At 38.1% G+C, this 24,850-nt stretch overlaps 1 protein-coding gene and 1 non-coding gene across 2 annotated transcripts; one reads left to right on the top strand and one right to left on the bottom strand.

The window, feature by feature from the left end:
* Positions 1 to 47: 47 nt before the first annotated feature.
* LOC139148236 (protein mono-ADP-ribosyltransferase PARP14-like) lies at positions 48 to 22,317 on the top strand. The gene is made up of 25 exons (XM_070719549.1): positions 48 to 511; positions 1,210 to 1,316; positions 3,888 to 4,020; positions 5,525 to 5,749; positions 6,175 to 7,854; positions 8,061 to 8,152; positions 8,801 to 8,938; positions 9,232 to 9,327; positions 9,569 to 9,691; positions 10,491 to 10,661; positions 12,417 to 12,540; positions 12,947 to 13,051; positions 13,334 to 13,438; positions 13,649 to 13,789; positions 13,971 to 14,150; positions 14,348 to 14,455; positions 15,104 to 15,208; positions 15,417 to 15,557; positions 15,766 to 15,924; positions 16,838 to 17,038; positions 17,390 to 17,507; positions 18,204 to 18,409; positions 19,112 to 19,343; positions 19,642 to 19,736; positions 20,939 to 22,317. The coding sequence occupies exons 1-25, from the start codon at positions 337 to 339 to the stop codon at positions 21,220 to 21,222; spliced, it is 5,244 nt and encodes a 1,747-aa protein (XP_070575650.1). The 5' UTR covers positions 48 to 336; the 3' UTR covers positions 21,223 to 22,317.
* A 778-nt stretch (positions 22,318 to 23,095) lies between these two features.
* Trnav-cac (transfer RNA valine (anticodon CAC)) lies at positions 23,096 to 23,168 on the bottom strand. Its single transcript has one exon. It is a non-coding gene; the product is annotated as a tRNA-Val (tRNA).
* Between the last annotated feature and the right edge of the window lie 1,682 nt (positions 23,169 to 24,850).

Genomic DNA, 24,850 nt, shown 5'->3' with positions numbered 1-24,850 from the left:
CAACTGTCGTTTTGAGTGAACAACACTCATTGGTCGATTGGTTGGACGGGATTTCCCCTACATGCTTGCTTTCGCAGAAATGACTCAACTTAGTTTTCGTAGAAAATTTCGTCATCTTTTTAATTCTCCTCGGGTACACAATTTAAAGCATTGTACACTCAGTAGGACTCGTTTACTGTGCAGCTCAAATAATCATGGCTGCCAAGTGTCCTACTTTTCGACTCGACTAGTATAGAGCCGAAGCGATCGACGCGCCGTGTCAGGTCGGTGTTGTCAGCTAGTGGCTTGCACTGGTATACAAACTGGATCACTGAGTACAGCCTCGATCACAATAACATGGCGAATGCAAGCTCTGACAAACCATCGATTCAAGTCGTCGGTGTATCAAATCGTACCGCCGAGGAAACCCTAGAGAACTACTTTGAAATCAAGAAACGTTCAGGCGGAGGCACTATTTCCGACATAAAACGGATCGGAAGCAAATATGTAATCACATTTGAAGACCCTACAGGTGAGACCTTGGGAGACAAAGACGTCTGTTGTTCCCAATCAAGCTTAAATACTTAAAACCGAAAGTGGAAGTAATAGCTCCATCATATGAATGTCAACTGCTATGCTGATTTGCCTTCCCATAAGCAACTTGTTGGTGTTGGAGCGCTGTTTGATTTTCATACATTACTTACCAGTTCCGTAGATTCATATATCATGTCCTGTTGAATTTCTAAGTGTACGATGTATAAATGAAAGCAAATAGAACAGTCACGGTTGAATTGTGCAGTGGCTCATGAAAGAGAAACAGTTATGGCTAGCTGTAGACATGTACAATTTAGTAGATAATTAAACGCAGGAAACATAACCATACACAGCAGCATCACATGACAAACAAGTGGTATCATGTGTCGGATTTATACCAGTCTATTTGGAGGGAGTGTGACTTACTGCTCTTCACTTTATGCCTGTTTTCTCCCAGACTGCGATTACATAGAAATATTTTTTTATATCTATGAATTATTGGTCGATACTGTTGAGTTTCCATATATCAATAAATCGCATGTTCAAACAAGCAGCTGCCAAAGTCATGGATTAACTATTCACCTCAGCATCATTCACAAACAAATTAATTTCTTCCCGTCATAATTGGTCGATTTTTAGCAGAGTTGTGTATCTAAATCTAAAGTTGCATAAATCTACTTGTGCAATATGTCATAGTGATACCTGATGTCCTTGGGAGGTCACACGTAATCGATGGTGCAACATTGCAACTCAAACTGTATGAACCAGGAAAAGATGGAGGGTGCAAAGGGGTGATCGTTGAAGTAAGTAATAGGTCAAGTCTTCTATTCAAATGACAGTCTATAGGGAGCCTTCAGTAATTACAGTGGGGTGGGCCGCGGGAATTGGAGCGGGGGTAACTTTTTAGAAAACTGTCCCAGGGGAGGGTAATTTTTTATAAACCTATATTGGCGGAGGGTCTTTTTTTTACCAGAAATCGCTGATTTTAAGGCCAAACTTTGAATTTTCCATGTGATATTCCCTCAATAGGAAATCACAGACGAAATACATTGATTCTTTTCAATACAAACATTATCGACAAGCGCAGTTTCACAACAAAGAAGATGCAGTGGTATCCTACATTAAACACATTGAACAGTTAAAACTGATGAAAGACAAGAGACAAAAAACATACGAATCAGGTTTCAAAGTGTATATCAATTATCAAACATCTAGAAATGTACAGATATTGTTAGTTTAATGTTATATATTGAATTAATCTTGCACACACATCCACTTGTATAACCACCTTAGTCTAATCAAGTACATCAAATTCAATGATCAAGAGTACTACTCATATAGTTTCCTCATAGCCTACCATGTATAGTGGATCAATATATTCGGTGAAATTCAAAAATCCAATTTCATGTACACACACATGCACACTTTACTTCCCACTTCAAGCAAAATACATTCACATATAACAGCAATAAGCTTATAAATGTGCAGATATAGCTTTTTTGCGGGGGGGGGGGGAATTGTCAATATTTTGCCTGATAGATTACCATGTATTATGATTTGATATTTTTAGTTCTTGCGTGATAAATTGTGACCCTACCTTCGAAAGCGACAGCTCTCCCTCTGTAATTTCTGTCCCTAACTTACATAACAATTAAACCAATTACTGTATAAATTAGCTGATACGGTTCAATTATTCCCGGGAGAATACTGCAGTGATTGGGGGAAGGTCAAGTTTTAGAATGTCGAACAAGGGGAAGGTCACATTTTAGACAAGACGATAGGGGGAAGGTCACATTTTACAGTACAGTTGCGCACGGAATTCCCCCGGCCCACCCCCTGTAACTACTGAAGGCTCCCTAACAACACTCATTGAAAGGATAGTCGCTATTTTGACGTTGTGTGTGTTTGTCTGTGTGTTGTGTGTCTGTCTTTGAAAAAATAATTGAAAGGGGAACTCTTGTTATGTCAATGCACTATATGTCTAGCGACAATACCACTGCATACAACTTGAAAGGTTACAGAAGGCAGCGGCCGTTAATCTATAAATATAAATGGCGCATACCGGTCCAGTCTATCTAGGACTGTATACGAGGAAGTAGCGGTGTTGTTTACATACCCTTTTTGTTGGTAACTGAGACTGAACATACCACTTGACGGTCATGTTCACAGCATCATTCAGGATGCCAAACAATACAACTGATCTCTCAATTTAGTTAAAATCGCTAAATATCTAAATGACGACGACTCTATTACTTCGATGCTGCAAAGGTACTAATTGGCGAGCTAGCACAAACACTAACAACAAGCCTATGGCACATCGCGACCTTGTAACCTTTGTACCACAGGCTTTGTCATTTCTATATTAATCCGTACAACTACGTTTTAAATTTCATGTGTCTTTTGTGTATCATTGTATTTGCTTAACTACGGTAACAAACGGAAAATCATTCGCTCATCGGACGGCTTAGAATTGAAAAATTATCAGTGACTTTAAGCTTGTCCGGGACTGCATGACTAGCAACGGTCCAGGCCTCGCAACGGCCATAAAGATAATTATTTAGGATACGCTTGACATACATTATATTGTTCCAGAGCTCATTCACTGTGACGTCAATTCTGCATAAAGGTCAATTATCAGGTTCAGAATTTTGAACGATGTACCATAGCGATACGGACGGTGAGAAATCAAACGAGTAAACAATCGTTCTGGTGTTTATGGTGTTAGCCAACGATGTGAGCCTTGGCCATACATACGTCATTACTAGGGCGATACACTAATGATGAAATGATAATTGTATGTAAATAACCACTGTACAGATTGTTTACAGTAGGTGTCTTTACAAACACAAGCAGTAGAAACGAGAAGAGACAGCTCCTTAGGAGACAGAAATTGATTTATGGAGAAGGGTCAACACTTGGCAACATGTAACATCCATGTATACGAAATAAATGGTGTCATCTTTGAAGACATTGAGCCTCTACACTGTTTATGTATCCCGACATCTTCTCACTGACTATTCCCCGAAGGGTGACATTGAATTGTACTAGTATCATTTATACACTTTACTCAAACAAAGGTACCAGATCAAGCGCATATTGAAAAAAGTACTATGGCGTATAAACCGCAAATTATAAGTTATGCGAGCCCTACCGTGAAAGGTATATTTTTAGCGGCTGTCAGTCTCGACCAAGTTCGCAGTCACTGATAATTTTTGCAATTTCAAGTAAACTTTCATACAATGTCAAGTAAAGTTTTAAGCGTACATATCGTCTGGCCGACGAATTGCAATAATTATTGCAGTAACGTTTTGTTTTTCTGAATTAAACTCGGCTTTCACTTTGACCTTACTATTGGGTTTACAATTCACCTTTAGGGAATACCGTCCGGCACTACTCGAGATGCGCTCTTTTATTTCATGGAGAGTTTATCTGAGGGCATCGATGTCAAGAGTATCGAAGCAGGGCATAACCCGACAACTGCAGTCGTTTCATTTGAAAGCAGCATAGGTAAGTATTCTGACTTCGGTAAAATCGATGTAAGGGAATATTCCTGTGGAGGAATACTTATTCACATCACGAGACAATTACAAGGGTAGAGCGCTGATCTAATCCTACATAATAAAATTATTTCTGCATATGGAATCCTTTAGGCGGCGGTAATGCAGCCACCTCGTTCGCTCGGCGGCACTGATTTTTCTCCCTCAACGATTTTCCTAGCAATACTCACTGAGCCAGCCGGGCTAACGCCTAACGAAATATCACCGACTTCACCGACTTCGCGGACTCACTGAGCCGAGCTGCACTTGGCTCAACTATTGAGGTAGTCTGTGTGCTGCCTTCATGCTTCAACTGCGGGTACTGGCATAATCTGAGTTGGCGTAGCTGTTGAAAGGCTGTGAGAAAGCGTAGGAATGCTTGAAGTGTTAGCCACCACTCTCCCTTTCACAATGTGTCTGCCCCTTTTACCAATTTTCTGCCTCTCATGTCGTGCAAATCAAATGACTTGTGTAAACAGAAGATAAAGTACTGGTAGTCTTGCATAGTCTTGATTTTTTCATTTGACTGCCGACGTTTGTTAATTCACTACTAGCATAGTCGAATCCGCGGCTCCAGTCTGTATTGTGAAAGTGAAACTGCCTTGTATTTTCCCCGAAAAAGGTCTACTTCACCCCAGCCATTTGTCTACAATCTTTGTTTTAGGTTACTTGCATAACACTATCAGTTTAGACTGTTAGTTACCCACGATGGTAAAATGGCAGAGTTAGTCAAGCTAATTAGTCGAGGTTTGTGGCCTAGCACCTAAGCGTATTTTCAGACTCCAGAAATTTATTGTGAAACTGCGACTAGGTTTCCCGCATAGAGGATAACTTTACCATTATGACAACAGTCTTACATCACCAGGATCGAATACGATTGATTAGACGTCCCCTGTAGCAATGCGACATCAATTTTCTTGCGCAATAATGCACATCTTTAAGGTAGAATGTGCCTCGGGGACAGATATTCGGACTCTCAAACGTTTACAATTCTTTTCAGTGCACTTGTGGGGCTCATTTTAAAGCTCTTGGTGTAACAAAACTTTTTTACCGTCCAGTTTAAAAAATATCGAAAATGCTATCTCCATAAGTTAACACGGGATGGCGGCCATTCCGAATTTCAGATATCTTGGATAAATCGTGTGTAATTTGTATCTCTAGTACCAAAATTTGCACAGTGACCCCCATTTTGTATTCTTGATTTAGAAAGAGGATAGTTAAAAGATCCCGCGAGGAAAGTTTGAGCAAAGGTTTCTCTTTCACTTTCAAGGCTTGTACTACCTTAAACGATAGACATGTTCGGATTCCGAGGGAGATATTTAGGTGACAATCCGCAAATGCTGTAGCCCCCTGCATTTGCTTGGTCGTATTGGTAGGTAAAGTGGGGCAGAGGGAAAATCACAGTAGAGCCGAAGTCAAAGCCGACAAATAGTTCCTTTCAAAATAGCAACTTTTTGTCATCGTTCAAATCACAGATTTCGATAAAGCCGTCACGAAATGTCAGAAGAAGCGACTGGGCGGCAAATGTGTGAAACTGACACCACTAGAAACAAACGCTATCATGGTGAGGGGATTAAACCAATCAACAACTGAGGATGCACTATCATTTTACTTCGAAAACAAGAAGAGCGGTGGTGGCGACGTGGAAAGCGTCAACATGGAAGGAGACCACGCTGTCGTATATTTTGAAGATGCTTCAGGTATGGCATACTTACACAGCGTTCGTAGCCACAGTGTTCCTGATATTGAACAAAAGTAAGGGTTATAACCCTTAGATACGCTCCCTATATGCTCGCTAAGTTTTTTCTGTGCATTGGCAATCTCAATATCAGCCTCCCTATGGCATCATACCCAACTTTTTGTCCAGCTACAATTTCATTACTGGTAAAACCATCAAAGACAAATACATTTCATTACTTATAGGTCTATTTCGAGCAATCGCAATGCAATTCACTCATATTTGCCAAAGGTCAAAGTCAATTGCAAGATTTGGTTAATGTCAATTTAAGATGCTTCTTGGTATAGAAGATTTGGTCCAAGCTTATCTTTGGTTCGTTCGAGTTATCGAAATTGCAGTCTCGTCCTTCATGAAATGTTTTTTTATATTTTCATTTTCATTCTTTAGTGATAGACTCTGTCCTTGATCGTGAACATCGTGTATTCGGTACAACTTTAGTGGTCTCACCATACTACAGCGCACTCCATGAACCATCATCGAAATATGCAGCTGAAACCTTTAGCGATAGTTCCCCTGTAAGTTTTGTGACCGAGGTGAGACCTGACTTGTCTGCACACGCATATGTTGACGTGGATACAGCGCCACCTGAGCCACTTCGTTCAGATTCTTTCATATCAATGGTACCAGATGACCCAGCCACTTCAAGAAAGAGAGTCGTCACTGAAGTCCCCCTCTTCACTGGACCACCGCCAACATCCCGCAGTCACATCTATTCCTCAATGCCCGAGGCACCTCCTCCGAAATTAGCTGAGCCTGATCGTGAATTCACAATGCATGTTGACAAAGATATCATGAACTTCATCTTTAACAATAAAGATCATCACTCAAGCTTCATCAGTGCTGCAAGACTCGTCGACAGTGAACCGCATTGGAAAGCAGGAAGTTCACAGTGTAAGATTCAATCCCAAAAAACTTTTCAAAACTTACAGAGTTTTAACATTTGGAAGAACAAGAGTGAGCAAGCAGTAGATGATTTCCTTCAAGGCTATGACACGACAGACATCCAAGTAGACGAGAAGTTTTGGGTAACTGTGAGAAACGCCTGTCTTGACATTCAAGACAGTCTCCTCAAGGACCACCCATCTGCGCTGGAGGTGAAGTTCAATTCATCTGATTGTCACATCACAGTTACTGGGCTTGCCAGCTGCGTATACACGGCAAAGTCAAAGATGAGTCAGCAAGTAAAAGAGCTAAAGGCCAAGTCCGAGCTTGAAGCCACCAAAACAAGCGCAAAAGTTACTTGCCCGAACTTAGGTAAAATTAAACTTTTGGGCAGATATGTGGACGACATCGGCAAAAAGTTCCCAGCTCTTGATATTGATAGTGACCTGGGGAACTGTGAAATAAAATTGAGCGGATATAAAAGTGAAGTAGACGAAGGACGGCTGGAATTGATGATCGTGTTAAGTCAAGTAGACACCACTCATGTCGGTATTCACCAGCAAAGGTTGGCAATCATCAGAAGTGGTCGAGGTCAGGAATATATATCAAGTTACCTTACGAATAAGGATATCAATGCTGCCGTGGATGTGCAGGATGATGAAGTCGTCATTCTGGCGGTGGACAGAGGAGAGGCAAAACTTGTCAAGGAGTTTATCACCGAAGAGTTCATACATTTGACGGTAGATGTGGATGTGGCGACCGCTCATGTTCTTAAGGACGCAAAGTTTGGCTCTCTCGTGAAGGAGTTACAGGAGAAGAAGGTCGTGAACGTTGAAACGCTGAAAAGTGACGGCACTTCTCAGGTAGTCATCTCGGGAGTCAAGGATGACGTCATCCGGTCCTGCCAAGAACTGCGTGACTTCATTGGCAGCAACGCGATACAGGAGGAGTTGGTTGAAGTAGAAAAGCAGCCGTTCAAATTCCTGCAGAAAACCGAGCAGTATAAGAAAATAGAGAGCATTGCCAGATCACTGAGTGATTACCAGATTATAATATATCCAAAACCGAAGAAAGGCTTTGTTGTACAGGGATCGATTGAGGGAGTTCAAAGGGCGTGCAAAAAAGTGAAGGCTGTTGTTCAAGAAATTGAGAATGGTGCCGAAAAGAAGCGCTTCACTGGAAAAGGTAGGAATTCGACATCCAAAACCATTCAATTTAAGACTGAATGAAATACCGGTTTTCCTCACAAGCGGCACTTTGAGCATGTAAACTTATAACCAATAATGCGAAACACGTGAGGTACTGTAGTAGAATAAATTGAACTATTTTTTGTCGCTTCGAGAGCCATGTTACAGTCATTCTGTAGAATATCTCCTCTCCATATTTTCCAGGTATATGTAAACTTTTCATGGAAGAGAATGGTATAGTTTTGCTGAAAAACTTGGAGGAAAAACACAACTTTGTTGCGCGAGTAGAGACACGGGTATGTTTTCCACACTGATTTACGTTGGATTTTACCGACATACCGCAAGTGATATGCCATCGTGATATCACAACTCTAAATGCCATCAAAAAATCTGTCTTGAAGTTAGGCTTCAAGATAGCTTTCTTTTCATAATATTCAATAAATTCACATTTGTTTAAGCAGAAACGTTTCATAAAGGATACATAATGGGTCTTGATGATGATTTTTCTCTCTTCAAATCAAAACTAGCTGCTACATTAGAGTTCTGTTCACTCCCAGGCATGGTACACTAAAATGTCATAACAAACAACTGTCCATCGCATTTAGCAAAAAATATATTTATCGCAAGTTTAGTTGATAAGCCCAAATAAATACCAATGACTGGTTATAATTTTCTTCCATAAAACTGTTCATTTTGCGATCAATGAATGCATCAAAATGATACACATCGATTCAGCTTACAATCAAGCAAGCAGCCGATCAATCTGTCGATCAATCGAGATCGATTGATCGATTGATCCATCAATCAATAGAAAAGTGAAATGCTATTCATCAAAAACTTAAATGTGAGATCATTGAAATAGATCGAATATATTTCCGTTACTATTAGTTTACATCCACGTTTTCGCAAGATTGATTATTCGTTTTTGTTTGTTTTGACGACAGGGCACACTGCAAAGTCCATTAACTCATTCTGTTCGAGCAAAGGTCAGCGCTACTGGCAGCGTTGTGTCTGCAAGTAAAATGACCACAAAGGAAGGGGTCACAATCACTCTGAAGCAAGGAAATATAGCTGACGAAAAGGTAATGACAATCATACAGATATGGTTTAAAATTTGTAAACTGGTTACGAAAAACACAGATTGCTTTGCTACTTTTTTCAAATATTTTGATTTACAATTTTAAAAGTAAAGCTTCGTGTTTGTATGTATCAGGTACCCAGTTATTAGGCTTTAAGTCACTTCTCAGTCATCCGACAAGTCTTTCGATCCATGGCAATATTGAGATTTTCGTCTTTGTATTTGTGCATCCAATTGAAAGAAAGAACGAATTACAGCATTAACATGTATTATTCTGATAACTTGTTTGAATTGCAGGCAGACTTCTTAGTTCTACCTTGTAGCGATGACCTTAGCCTTGGAAGTGGCGCGGCTAAATCACTGATTGTAAAGGGAGGCAAAACAATTGAAGATGTAAGTGAGGGAAAATTTAAAAAAATATCAAAGTTATGCAAAGTATAAGAAGTTATTGTGAAACTTTGTGTTAAGCATCAAACCAATCACCGCGCAGTTTGATATCATAGGATTGTGTAGTTCATTGTGACAGTTCGAATATTCATTTCACAGTTTATTTTATTTAAGAAAGTTTTATTATGGTGGATTAGTCTCGATGACACGATGATTGTTTGACCTCATTGTTTTGTTTTCACAAAAGCAATGTAAGCAGATAAAAACTGTAAAGAATGGTGATATAGCTGCGATCGATCCGGGCAGTCTTCCCTGCAAGAAACTTATTTTGGCAGTGGCTGGAGGCTGGGATCCGGAAACAGGAGATATGGTATGTTGTCTTCGTTAACCAACGAACACGAACTGAACAGACAATATTACCTCACAGTACTTTACGAGATCCAGTTTGTATTTACCTTTCCGTAGCAATGTTACTTTTTCCTGATTACTTAATCAACTACCTTTGATGAACATGGCAGAAAATTTAAGAATTCGCCATCATTACATTCATATACTATTTTATGTAAATTTGTGTAACACATCGATTTAGTTAACATTGTCTTATATCCGCCGTCGAATCAATGTATCGAACTTGTATTTTCATAGAGGCCATTAAGTCTCCATCTACCATTGCACTGCAATATGAAATTGATCCGTTGCACAGTACTTGAGATATCCTGTCATTGTACCCTTGGAGATTCCTCAGTGAAGTTTATCATATGTCCAATGTATAGACACATTTGTAGACCAGCTCTATAAATTCTGAAAAAGTATTTTTCAGCTCACCATTTTTTCTCAATTTCCATTTTTGAATGATTTAAAAAAATGTGTTTGATTGTGAGAGGAGATAGCATATTTTTTTTGTAAACCATCCACCACGTCCTCATTCATAAAGGAAAGGGTAACGTAACAACAGTAAGATAAGTTGCACAAGATGAACAAAATGAAAAAAGTTATTGATTTTGAGTTTCCAATAGATATGACACAAAACGTTACTAGACTGGCAGCCTTCAAGGGTACAAATCAAATGGAATGGTGGGTAATGTAAAGTACTGTGCGTCAGTTTACCTTTAGTTGGCGGGATTAAAAGGCGTATGTCATGTATTCTAAATGTTTAACTCTCAACATAGCGATTAAGATCGGTGATCTCGAAGTGCCTTGGGATGGCAATCAACGATACATCCATAGCGATACCGGCTATTGGTACAGGCTACATGGGCTTTCCAAAGGACGAAGTTGCCTTCATATTCTTCGATGAGGTTCAGCACTTTAGTGTGCTAAATCCAAAAAGTAGCTTAAAGGTAAGCTTTCTTAATCCATGTTTATAAAATGACCATCCAAGAGGTGGAAGATGTGAGGTAAATTAGCACACTTTACGCATCTTACTTGGATGAGTATTGTTTGGGTATTAAAATTGTTTGCTAATGACTCATTATCAATATAGTTTGTTGCTTGACAACACAGCGTTTGTACGCTAAGCAAGCACTATTATTGTTCACATTTGGATTATTGTAATAACTAGAATTCACTTATCAAAATTAATACTTAGTGTGACCATATACAACTTGACTTGACAACCTTAATACTGTGTATCTCCATGTGCTTTGCGGAGAAGTACAAGAAACTTGAGTTGACATAAAAACTAAAATCGTCATGGTGAAAATATCATTAAAAGTTACAGCTACAGTATAAATTGGTGACCAAGTAAACTCTCAGTGTTTGAATTCATTGTGTGCGCAATGCGCAGTGGCCTTACTAATGTATATAACAAGTAACTATTGTAAGAAATTGCATTCTATTCTTTCTTATTACTTGTCATGAATCAATACTATTATTGACCATGTAAGTGCGACTGTGCATCTTCAGGCGGAAATAAAATTTCTAATCTTAACCTCTGACGCGACACCAAGGACTAAACCCTATGTGATATTACCCTATCACCAATTCTTGTCATATCATTATTCATTATATCACACCTCATCCGCAGTCTTATTCTAATTTGCCAATTGATAGTCACGTTGAATGCGTTCTTTTTGTGCTGATCCACGTAAACGACGTCATCAGGCATCAATTGTCGGAACTGTTGCCAGCCAGGCATCAGTTCCGAAAAATGATGCCCGCTGACGTCAAAAAAAACATTGGCGCATGCGCGAACTGGAATGTAAACAAAGATGTCGTCTGCGGCCGAGCGAAACGATAGTCGAGAAATTTCTCGGTTTATCCTACTCTCTGAAGAAGAACTAAATGCTCTGGTTTCCAACAAGCAAGGACTCGAAACGAACGAAAACGAAACGATAATCAATGGTGTATTGAACGTTTTGCAGAAGTATTGCAACCCTGTCGGGAAAAACTTTTTTTGCCGAACCACTTCATCATAGTACATCATTCATGCCATGCGGCAAGTTTTGTGTATAGTACGTTCTTATGCATGGCTACGGATGAGGTGTGTTATAAAACACATATTGACTGGCCATGCGGGCGACAGCATACGTCTTTAACCCCTCGGGCCTGTGAGTCACCCCGAAAAACATAAGTCACCCCCAAAAACAGACTGTTTCCCTCGGCCTACGGCCTCGGGAAACAGTTTGTTTTTTTTGGGTGACTCACAGTCCCTCGGGGTACAGACGTATGCTGTTGCCCTCATGGCCAGTCAATATGTGTATACTGATCCTTTATGTCGGCCCAAAATGTGTTTCACTAATAAATGTTTACTTCGGTCATAATGAGCAACATAGGCGTATAGTGTTTACATGAGCTTATTGGTCATAAAGTGTAAGCTAGGGATAAGCAAATGATTTTAAGGTCCACTAGGTAACTTGATAGTCGCCATATAAAAGTCCCAGCCAGTGTCTACTAACAAAATAGTCAACATCGTAGTACTATTGATAGTTAATTCACAGGACTTGGATAGTAATCCAGCCAAAGCATTGAGAGTACCAACCCATGAGCTTTGGCTAGTACGGGATTTACTCACCCCTGATTAGCCCACGTTTATCCTGTCCTTTTTGGAGCGGATTGTCATATTTTAAAGCAAACTGTCATTGTTTGATTTACAGGACGTAAGATTTGTTGTCTTTGACAAAGAAACTATAGACTCTTTCCAACATGAAATGAATCGAATACATAAATTGTCATCTGTAATTTCAATTACTTCCACACACGGACGAGGAGCTGGACCAAGTAAGTCCTTTTCTGTCTTTATGATGTAAATGTTTTAATTCTTGACAAATTTTTCGTCGCGATTAGTTTTTATCGAGCTGTTGATTTTGAGGAGAATGAAATCAACTCATGAGCAAAAGCATTCGAGAATTTTAAATCTTTAAACTTTGATAATGTTGTGCATTTGTAACAGTAAAGGTTTAAAATAAATAGGAAATTAGGTTTATGATAAAAATTGTCAATGGCCAGGCGTAAGTTTTTTACACATATAGGCTCTGCTCTTAATTCAACAATTATAAATTCGTCTCCCTAGCTCACAAATCTCCCGTAATTCTGACTACATTCATTGCATATATCTGTGTTATATGCTGAGCAAAACTAATTTTAGCTAATGACGTTCGTTTTGATATTATAACTCTTCTTACAGTGTCAACCCGCCAAACGCTTGGAAATATCGCCGTGGAAGTCAAACAAGGTAACTTGATGAACGAGAGCTGTGATGCCATTGTCAATCCTGTGAACAGAGATTGTTGTAAGTGGTCTTTTACTTGCAATGAATCCGCTATTAAGTGAAATATTGCTACAATGTAATCCAACGTGGTAACGAATAAAAAATTCCCCAAAAATTCGTAACGACTGCTTGCTCTTATACAGGCTGACTTGTGTTAATGAATACAGAATTAAACACGAATTCCAAACACGGAACAGGCGACATAAGTCTGTTTACCTGCCATGCGCTAAGCAAGTGTAAGTCGTATCATTCTGACGGTATATATCCTTGAAAATTAATGAAAATGTTTAATTCAACTTACAGCTTTTGGCATTATCGGTAACGAAATTCTGAAGATAGGTGGGAACACAATAAAAGATCAGTATTCGAAGAAAATACAAGACTTTAAAAACGGGCCAATCCTCACAGGTTAGTAGTCAGTTGGAATCACGATATTACACCCACTTCTTCGAGGAAATAGAAGATAATCACTGGACTAATTTTCTCTGAAATTTCTTTGGAACAATGTTGATATGCTAAGCTCCATTTAGTACAAACAGCAGATGTTAGCCTAATTGTAAAATTTCGAAACTATTTAATCTTACTTCAAGCAAAGAACTCTTGTTTTTATCCATGCAGACGCTGGTAACCTTCAATGTGGAGGCGTCATTCACTTTATCTGCCAGGATGCAAGTCGGTTGGAAGATAGCGTCTCAGCATGCCTCAATGTAGCTGACTCAAATGGCATGACGGAGATTTCTTTCCCGGCTCTCGGAACAGGTAAGCTTGTCTTACTGACATGAACACCAATTACGGAACTTGTGAACAGAAAAGTGACTGAACACCCAAAGCCTGAGACTATCAAACCTTCCATCAATCCTACACTATCAAATGATATCGGTCGTTGTTTAACAACATATAGACAAGAATGTTATAAACATTATAATTATTATCTTTACAGGTGGATTCGGAATACCAGCACAGCTTTCCGCCAAATCTACATTCAGGGCGATCTCAAAATACAGATCAACAACTATGGTGTCTGTAAACATTGTAGTGTTCCAGCAGGCTATGGTCGCCACCTTCCTGTCTGAATTGAAACAGTATGACATAAACCCACCTCCAACCCCTGGAAGAGCAGGTTAGATATTGCTAATTTTGACACGCCTCTCCAATTATGTATTGCTAACACATTTTACTACGCACACGAAACATGCAACCTACCTACCTGGGCAACGACAAGATATGCAACAGATGTAGGTTTAGGGGGATTTTGTCTTTTCTTCCATTTTTGTTAACTGTAAACTAATCAACATGCTACAACTTGTCAACCTACAGATACAAAGGTTAAGGTAATAGATGGCAAAGTCAAGTTGGTCGTGAGAAACGGAAATATCACGAAATCTAGAGTAGATGCTATCGTTAACCCTGTCGGCAAAGATGGAGGTAGGGCATTATATTTTAGAAGGAAACTAATAATGTAGAAGTGTAGTCACTAAATGCCGAAAAAAAGATGATACTGTTTGAGAACGAAAAATGGTAAGTCCGACCGCCAATATTCTGATGCCACTTCTGGTGTGACTACATGTTCAAAACGAGGTTCTCAGTAAAAATAGAATATATTGGAATATCATAATTTATTCATTATTAACTCTCATCTTTTCATACATTATCAATGGAGACAATGTAACACGTCATCGAACGACCAATAGAACTACCTCCTTGAAGTAGTCAGAGCTTACCATGACCGCAGAGAGAAACAAACTATCGTTCCTTGGACATCTGGCACGATGTCACCAGAAGCTGCAAGCCAGCATAGCGTAATCTTGCAAGATAAGAAGTCCTATTCAGACATTATTCATGATCATGATCAAAATCATTTACTATTACTTATACAAGCGGAATATTGACTGATTGGGCGCCTCACAAAAATGAAACGCGTAGATATTTGGAACTAATTGTCAGGTATATCGAAAAATCCAAAATATCAATTTGAAAGTAGACGTCAAATCTTATCTGTGCCGTAATCGTCTATAGATAAAACCTTATCTTAGACTGTAACGAGAATAATTTGATCTCCACGTTTCTTGTCAGGTCATTACATAATAGGAAAATCCATAATATCGGACGGTGGACAAATTATTGATCAGGAGTATCACAAGAAAAGAGGAGATGTAAAGAAAGACCCTGTGATTACAGGTAATTATTATGACATACTTTACGATGAAACATTAACGAAGGGGTTTGTGCTTCATATCTTAGTTTGTTATTGTTTATAATCACGTCAATGTAAGCATGTTCGCTCTTTGATATGTTGTGCCTTAAAAAATTTAAATAGTACAATATTGTCTTGGCACTTTTGCATTGAAAATTGCTTTTTAATATTTAGATCTCCTTGGTATTTCAGGTTCTGGAAAATTAGACTGTAAGTCTGTTATACACGTCATTTCACCGGATGCGAGCGACTTAGAGAGAACGGTAATATCTGTACTGAAACTAGCAGAGGAGAAACATCTGTCTTCCGTTGCACTTCCTGCTATAGGCACGGGTATGGCACAGTTGCTTAATATTTCTACTCGAGTGAGAGATCAAAATGGACAAAACATTAAGTATACTGGTCGCCGGCGGGATGGCAATGCCTTTGACTTTCAAATGATTTATGAACGTCTGTTTTGAATAATGATTTCTGAGGATGCAAATCTGACGTATACGTTCAATCTAGGTGTTGCTGTTTTTCATTTACTATTCCCTTTAAGGAAATTTTGGGATTGCTGCCAAAACCGCTGCGAAGAATATGACTGATGGAGTAATCAATTACGTCACACGGTACAAACCTGTTCATCTTACGGATGTACACTTTGTGATATTCCAAAAGGATATGATGAAAGTGTTCGAGGCGGAACTCAAAGATGAAGGTATTTAATTATATGCATTAAAAAAATAACAAAATTTTCATTTTAAAATTTGAAGGAAAAATACTTTCTCTTGGAAGGGTATACAACATGTTAAACCCCACCCTTCCCTGTTTTTGCATCGTGTAGACTTCTGACAAAGAAACTTTTAATGAAATATAGACATATTCGGTCAAAATGAAGACTTTGACTTCCTTATTCAAAGAAAATGTGTAACGTTTGTACGCAGTAGTTAAATTTGCCGCATCTATAATCTAATTTAGACTTCAGTAGGAACTTAGGAACATTTTTTTTCTGAACCTCGGTTCTCCGCAAGCCCACATCTGTTTAGAACACATTTTTCACTTTAAGAAATCTTGTAGCAGCCTTTATTTCTCAAACTGGTGAATTAAATTTCTCATGGACTTCCATGATGGCCATTATTCAACACATATTGGGGAAACTCTTTTTGCCTTTGATCTCTTCCCCGGAAAATGTTTGTCAAAGATTTAATTTCACTCGAGAAACGCATGCCCAAATTCTAAATCGTTATTTTTGAACTGCGTGTAATCATAAACTAATGAAGTGACTATACGTTTAGCAACTTGCGAAAATTTCAAATTATTTAGTGCATATAGGTAACATTTTCTTCGCCAGAGAATTTCAGATATCTTCGCAAAGTTTTTTGGAGTATAATGACATCATTTTCACTCGTACGAACGAGAAATGAGAAGTTTATCGAATAGATTAACTTTCAAAAAGAGCAATTTTGGCGTAAATGCAGAGGTTGGTTGTAGAGTGTATCATTTATCGTCGCATACAACATAGGTACGTATTACAAAAACTGTAATTATATCGTCGTCGTCGCATACAGCAGAACAAATTTGGGGACTTTATTTCTCAGTCAAATTTAACCCCTTCTTTCAATCCATTTCAGCTGCTTCTGTGACTTTAGTTGTGTATGCGACGAGTAAAAATGAAGTCAAGGACTCTTTCACGGCGATTGAAACTCTTCTAAAACGAAATGTGAAGAAGGAACGAATACATCACAAGTATCTGAGTGACTATGATCCTGGTATCATCAAGCAGATACAGGATACAGCAGACAAACTTTGTCTTGACAGCCGTGTGGATAACAGTAAGCAACCCAAAACTTTTGTGGGCATTCATTAAATGTTGTAAATATGAATTCATATCATAGCCAAGGCTGCATTTCTTTAAATTCGATAACAGTTGCATCATTAATAATGATACAGCATCTGTATTGATTTGTGTCACTTGTCATATTGATGAGACAAAAGTGTTGGTTACTTGGTAACTCGAAAAGAGCAGAAATCCTACTCCTTTCTATACAAAATTTACTTCATCAGTCATTGCTATCACCTGCCGAAAAAGGATAAATTAAAAGACTTCAACGCCGTTTGCGGAACCAGGAATACGCTCTGATAAATTGTAACATTTATGAATAATCTGTTTGTGTTATTTGCAGGAAAATGTGAAATTGCGGTCGAAGGACTAGAAAAAGACATAAGAGCTTTTAAGGCAGAACTCAGCAATTTCAAAGAGAGATATGAGATTGCACAAATGTTCAGCTCAACTGTTAGATGGTAAGTCGAAGTTGAAATAATGTAGGGCGGCTGTTTATATAGTAATACATTGAAACTTTGTGCAAATCAGAATCTTCAATAAATTCATTTAATGAGAAAAAATCAATATCAAATTTGAAATGGTTTAAAATTCCACGATACTCGAGGTTCGACGTTTTCATCGGAGCATATTATTGGAAATTCTGATAGTAATTTCCTTTGGCTAAATCAAAAAAAAAAAATTCATGTAACGGTCTAGAAGACGACATATCAGTATCAGTTTCCTCCATAAATAAAGTTATTAAAAACTATTAACACGATTGGAACTAGTTTGGGATATTGGATAGAAATAATGTTGATTTAATCTGCAAATGGAACCTAATCCACTTTCTTTGTAAGTAGGCCTAACACACTTGTTTTTTTATAAGTAAGTTGTAACATTTCAACATTCAGCTATAGGGCACCTAACATAAATTTTAAAAACATGAAGATTCAATTATCCCAAATTAGTTCCAGTCGTGTTTATTTTGTCACATGTTCACAGAAAAAACAACATTTTAAGCAACTTTTGAAAGTCATCTTGAATTTTAATGTTGATATTTTCTTCATTATAAATGCTGTCGTCACACACTTTAGAATCAGTAAGTTTCTATGTGTCATATTTCGGCCCTTCTTCAACTTCGTTAATTTAAACCAAACTTTCTGTTTTCAATTAAGGTATTACCATGATGCTACCGGTTCCAAACGAGAGTTTGATGCAGTTAGCAGTGCCGCAATCGAAAAAGCCTGGAAGAAGAAAAAGGCCGATATACATCTCCCTGAAGGATGTGAACCTCACTACCACGTAGACCTTAGAGCCAAAGTTAGCACGGACATGAGAACAGGACGGCAAGGGAAAATTGAAAGAGAAACTAAAAGTGCTGGTAAGTATCATGGATGGTAGGAGTTTCCAGTAATCAATGTCTTTCTGAGATGATGAACGGGACATAATGTATACCTGTTTTAAGGAACATTCCAGGGCAGAGAGATCATTGTCATTCCAAAGAAGCAATGAACACAAAAGACGTTAACACAGACATCTGTTTCGAATTTGGATCAATTCTTTGTGCTATTGTCTTTAGTAACATCCTCTAAATATGTTGTCTAAATACAAAGTTTTTAACGGCCAATATTTTACTCGAAGTCATGTGCGGATGTTGCTAATTCGATATGAAACTGACGTGTCTGGGAAAGTTTGGATTTCGATGGATAACTGCATTTTTCAAGTTCCAAAGACATAATGCTAGTCACTGGCGACACTGTAATCTTATATCGGGAGTAAAAAACGTTCCGAATGTAGGGAGTACTCATGAGCACAGTATCCTGTAGAATAGTATGAATCACAATAAGTATGACAAAAGACAATGTTATGTACATAGAAAGCGGCATATGCTGCCATTAAAACTGCTGGGTCGATATGTGGCGTTTGCTGGTACGGCAGGTAAGAAGTGACACACATCCACATCTTTTACACACGAGAAATGTACCACTTGCTAAGAGCCTAGCGAAATGCTAACTCTGAGAACTCTAACTTCAAGGAAATTCATTGCAAATACCCACTCTGTTGAATTTATATTCGTCAACAGATATGACTTTTCCGAAAGATTGGAAAAAATTCCCCCCTGGTCATTCAGCGACCGAACCACTCCTGGTTAAACTTGATCAATCTTCCAGAGAGTACCAGGATGTAGAAAGGCGATTCAAAAAGAATGCAGCCTCACTAAAGAATATTGTACAGATACAAAGAGTGCAAAATCGACATATATACGAGCAATACAACTCAAAGAAGATGCATTTCAAGAGAAAAAACGGGAAAATGTAAGTGAATGATCATTATTCAAACAACACGTAACTTTTATATTTTTTATTTTACGGCCCATGGCCCACTTCGTGTTCCTGCCAATAGCAGTGTGAGGGTACACACTCATGAAATTTCATGATGGAACAAGTATATGCTTACCACGCGATTATATCTGGGTCATGACTCATGAGAACCTCTGAAAACCAAAAAGGAAAAAAACTGATTGATGATGTGCATAAATGTTACACCTTGATAAAATTATGAAAGGAATTATTTTGTCCGCCGGATCCAAAGATTATTTTTGCTTTTCTACAGCAAAAATGAATGGCGCTTATTCCAGGAAACAAAGGCAGAATCTGTAAAGATTATTGCCAAGGAAGGTTTCAACCGGGCGTTTGCTGGTACGGCAGGTAAGAAGAAAACACTATGTTCGCGTTTAAAAATCGATACTTTGAATTCCTACTTTCAGGGGTTCAAACGAACAGCAATACTTAAAACGTTCATGGTGAGAATGAAAGGTGTTTGGCTGTATTTCACATTTGATGAAATCATTCTTCATTACATTTAAAGGAAGTAGAAGGTTTCAGAGTTTTCGTGTAATGTGATATTTTTTTGGTATCAAATAATGTGCACTTTTACAATTTAAGTGTTTCAAGATTTGAAAGAAAAGCAACCCTCAACCTGCGGATTGAATTTTTCTATTGTTTCATTCAGACGAGATTTGTAACGCAATAATGAGGATTCTAACCCGTCTACATTATGTAAATAACAATAAACGTTTACCTGTGTCGCTTTTATGCATACATTTAAATATGATTAAGAAATGTTGTGAAGGTTTGAAATAATGATATGTGCCGTACATGAAAATATTATGTTTGTTACAATGGACGTGTACTAGTGAGCAAAAGGTACAGGGCTGAAAAGGTGAAGGACGTTGCTTTTACTAGCAAGACCCATTTCATTTTTCTTATGGTTATCATCGGCAACAGTCATGACAACAACATAAAACACGTATCGAAAAGCTGTAGGGATCCCTGTGGAACCTCAATTATGTTTTGGAAGTTAGAAACTAAAAGAGACACTGTATTTCTATGACATTTTTTTCAACATACTATTTAATACAAACGGTCTATGTTTTATCTAAATTCATACTATTTTTGGTTATATGTTGTCTTTTACCCCAAAATAATGCCAAATCTGTAAGGTGATTTGTTCCGGGGGGAGGGGGGAGAGAAGTTTGCATTTCCATGGCTCAAGGAATTGCAATCTCCGAACTTCAAGATTGGACGTTAGGAAATGACAGTATTGAAATCTCAGCTATACGGTACGCACGCGTCACCTTGCTTCGTGTGACCTCCCTAGAAAAGCACAAGTCAAAACTATAATAGTCTTTATCAGATAATACACATGATGTGTAAATCTGACATAATCGAAAAACGTCCGGTTCTTAGGATCGCACTTTGAAACGGTCCGCGTTTTTTCAATGTCATGCGATAAGACCATTATTGCAGGATTATATATTGACCTGTTGGCATCAAGTTAACATGTACAAACAGATCAAAGAGCGACAACGCCGCTTGAAAATGTAATGTTAACATTTGTTTTATCTCAGGTGGTACATGGTACGGAAAGGGTACATACTTTGCCGTTAATTCCGCTTACTCCATGCAAGATAAATACACCCCAAAAGACAATGATGGATATAAATGGATATTTGAAGTCAGTGTTCTGGTTGGCGAGTATGCAAAAGGCTCGAGAGAAATGCTTGCCCCTCCATTCAAAGCCACAGGGGATCGCTATGACTCCGTCGCAGACAATGTGAACAACCCTACAGCCTTCACCATCTTCTATGACAACCAGGCTTGTCCAGATTATATCATCACGTTCACTGTATGAATGCAACGTTTTCACCATAATCTCCTGCGGTATATTAATATAAACTTGCTTGCAATATGTGCTATAGTTAAGATAGCGTAGAGTGGTAGTCAACCAATGTAAAAGTTGATATTTTCCTTCCACTTATTGTCGTCTTGTTCATTTTTTTACCATAAAGACGGAAAACGCTGCCATTTAATCAAGAATACTTGTACCTCTTCAGCATTATGAGAAAATTGTACTTAAATTGAATAGCATATTGTCACTATTGACACCCTAAAACGTTTTCACAAAGCTTATAGATTGGTCGAATATTGTACTTCGGAAATGCAAGATACAACGTCACATCATTTACCTTGGATAGTGCAATTACTCCGACATTATATTGTATCGATGTTACATGTCAGCGCAATACGGAGATCATGTACTGAAGCATTAGCTTAAATGAACATTTGATCGACAGCTGCACATGTACAGCACAAAGGGGTCTACAAGGATTATCGGAATAATGTAACTTTCATTAATCTTGACTGCCAACCTGCAATGATGAGTTGCATAAGACTGATGGTGTAATACAATTTCGAATTGTATGTAATCGCATTCCTTATTTTAGGAATATATGATATGCCCAATCATTTTAATCTGCAAAGTATATACTCAGGTGTGCTTTGCAAACATATTTTGTAACGTTTCTCCATTCTAGAAATCGTGTCGGTAATTCTCATCATACTTAGGAAGCCAATGTCGTATATGTGAATTCAGTAGATTTTAGATGGCATTCGGCACCCAGTCACCTAGGGAAGAAATCACAGCCAAAACCGCTCGGGTAACCCCCTGCCTTAAAGAATAGTGTTTTTAACATGCCTCACTTTTCGTGTTCAACAATAAAAAATACGTATAGTGAATCTCAGAAGCGTAACTATCATGTAATTATCTACCACAGAAACCATTTTATCGCTGACATTTGCAAAATGATCAACGTTATCATGGTGAGCTCAATGCGAATGATGATTTGCCCAATACAGGAATATTTTACTTTTCATTCTTGGAATGTTGATTTTAATGTTGACAGTATATGTTCTAGAGCATTAAAGAGCACATATATTGTTGAATGTTGACAGTATGTCATTGCACAGATTCATTTATTTTGTTTGTTTTGGTATATTATTTTGCGCGTAACAAGTCAAACTATTGTTCAGTCATTCTATTGTGTAATAAATAAGTGACTTATCGAGCAGCTGCTAGAATTGTAGTTTTATACATTACCATTTATTACGTTGGCCTAGCGAGCAAAACGCCCAAGCTCGAGCCGATGGAAACAATAATTAGTGTTAAAATCTTTCCACCGACTGTTTATGAACCTAGAGCGTTGATGATGAACTATTTTTTCCTCTCACAGATAGGCCAAAATTTAAGTAGCCGTTTTTAAATAACTGTAAATGTGATTGTTTATGTTTTTTCTCGCTTTTCATGTACACAAATCATCCATCATCAGAAAATGTGAGAAAGATCACTCTTACGTATGAGGTACTTTTATATCTGTGTCAGTCGTAATACATACGTAACTACCTTTCTATCTTTCTGGCTGTAATTTTATTTGACTAACTGAGACACAATTAGGAACATCGTGATCAGATCAAAATGAACTGAGAGGAGTAAAGGAACCATAAACTCAGCCTTTTCTGCCCGTTGTATAAATGGCGACCATTTTGAAGTGAATCATATAATTGGGGTAGTGTTTCTTGATTCTCCAATTCTTTAATATTTTGCAGTGTCATTACTATATTTAGTAATTATGTCCTTTGATATACAAAAACGTAAGAGTACCGATACGGAAAGTCAATTTATTCCCGCTTTCCGACACATTACTCTTAACATACAGGTTTACAAAAAATGTTTCCGCCCGGGTTCGAACCGGGGACCTTTCGCGTGTGAGGCGAACGTGATAACCACTACACTACGGAAACTTATGTATGAATATAATTGTGTCAAAATGATATGGAAGAAAACTATCATTTACAGGACTACCAGAACAAAATCATCACTGACGAAATTGATCAAATTATCATTGATCAGTTCAAAGGCAATACATTACACAATTTCCGCTCTTGGTTCAAACCGAAACCATAGTACCGAAAATTTGTGCTAAAACTTTCCGTGAGGAAATTTTGAACAGTAACTTTCGAAATGTAGAATAAAAATCGGGGGTCATCGGGCAAAATTTTGTACCAGAGAAATAAGTTACTCAACAGTTACCGATATTTGAAATTGAAAATGACCATCATCCCCATGTTAACTCTCTTGGGAAAAATAAATTTTCGATTTCTCGAAAGCAAGCTGCTAAAAAGTTAATTATGTTAAAAGCTTCAAAATGAGCATCCACAAGTGGTAGAATAAAAGTTCTGTGAAGTTTGACAATCCGAATATTTATCCTCGAACCACATTCTACCTTTACAAATAGGACAGGGGTCAACGTGTATAAAGAGTGGAAATTAATAATAATAATAATATTTATTTCTTATAGAGCGCATTACATTTTAAAAATCTCAATGCGCTTTACACAACACTAAAAAGAGGTAAATTATAAATAAAAATTACGAGAAAACACCAATAAAATGCAAAGAGGTAAAATTTTCAAAAGTGTCTAGGAATAAAATGATCTAAAAAGATAAGTTTTTAACTGACTTCTAAAATTGTTAAAAGAATTAGCAAGCCTTATCTCAAATGGTAAAGCATTCCACAAATGGGGAGCACATACAGAAAAGGCTCTATTGCCATAAAAAGCCGTGTTGCAAACAGGCTGATGCAAAATGATCGCACCACTAGACTGGGACCTAAGTGTACGACCAGTATGACGTACTGTAAGCATTTCTGCTAGATAGTCGGGGCTTGGCTGCAATCTACTGATGTTCGAAATTCAGTTTGTCGCCGTTCTGTGTGCTCTCTCTTTCTAATGATCAGCGAGTTATTAATTTCACGCAATTTGAAATAGTGTTATTTTTTCAGTATGCATATCATATTCCGTGATAATCACCTATCATGTACCTAAGATTGTGCAGAGGTGCCTATTGCTAAAGTCAACGGTCTTCATTAAGTCGAATGCACATGTTCTCAATAAACGTGCACATGTCGGTTTGTCGTCTTGCTTATTGAATGGTGGGCAATCACACCTATAGTGTGCTTGCATCCCTTTCTACTAAATTAGCGATGTTCGACCTCTCAGCTTGCTCACTAAGTAATACGAAAGGTAAGAAGGCTTTTACCCCATAGATGTTTTAAATCTAGGATGAAATTGTTATCAGCTATCGTCGAGTTCGGAAGCTGCGCCATGATAAATGGGGCACTTACATACTTAAAGTCAATTGATTATTTTTGTTTGCAAATAAAACAACGAATCGGGCTAAACAGCTACATTGTAAATTTTGCTCTTCGGACAACTCCCGTTTCACTGTCATTGTGATGACAGATTGACACTTAGCCACGTGTATAGATTACATTCATTGCCTATAACCCTGTATGTCATTACGCTTCGAAATGCTCCTGCAGTTGAACGATCCTTCGAAATGGTGGTGATGGTGGTGGTGGAACGGGATTTATCCGAAGAGCAGATTTAGCGATTAATCGACCATAGCATGGACTCCGTACGGCA

This window comes from Ptychodera flava, chromosome 13, assembly GCF_041260155.1.
Source record: "Ptychodera flava strain L36383 chromosome 13, AS_Pfla_20210202, whole genome shotgun sequence".
NCBI lineage: Eukaryota > Metazoa > Hemichordata > Enteropneusta > Ptychoderidae > Ptychodera > Ptychodera flava.
This window is presented reverse-complemented; position numbering and strand designations above follow the sequence as displayed.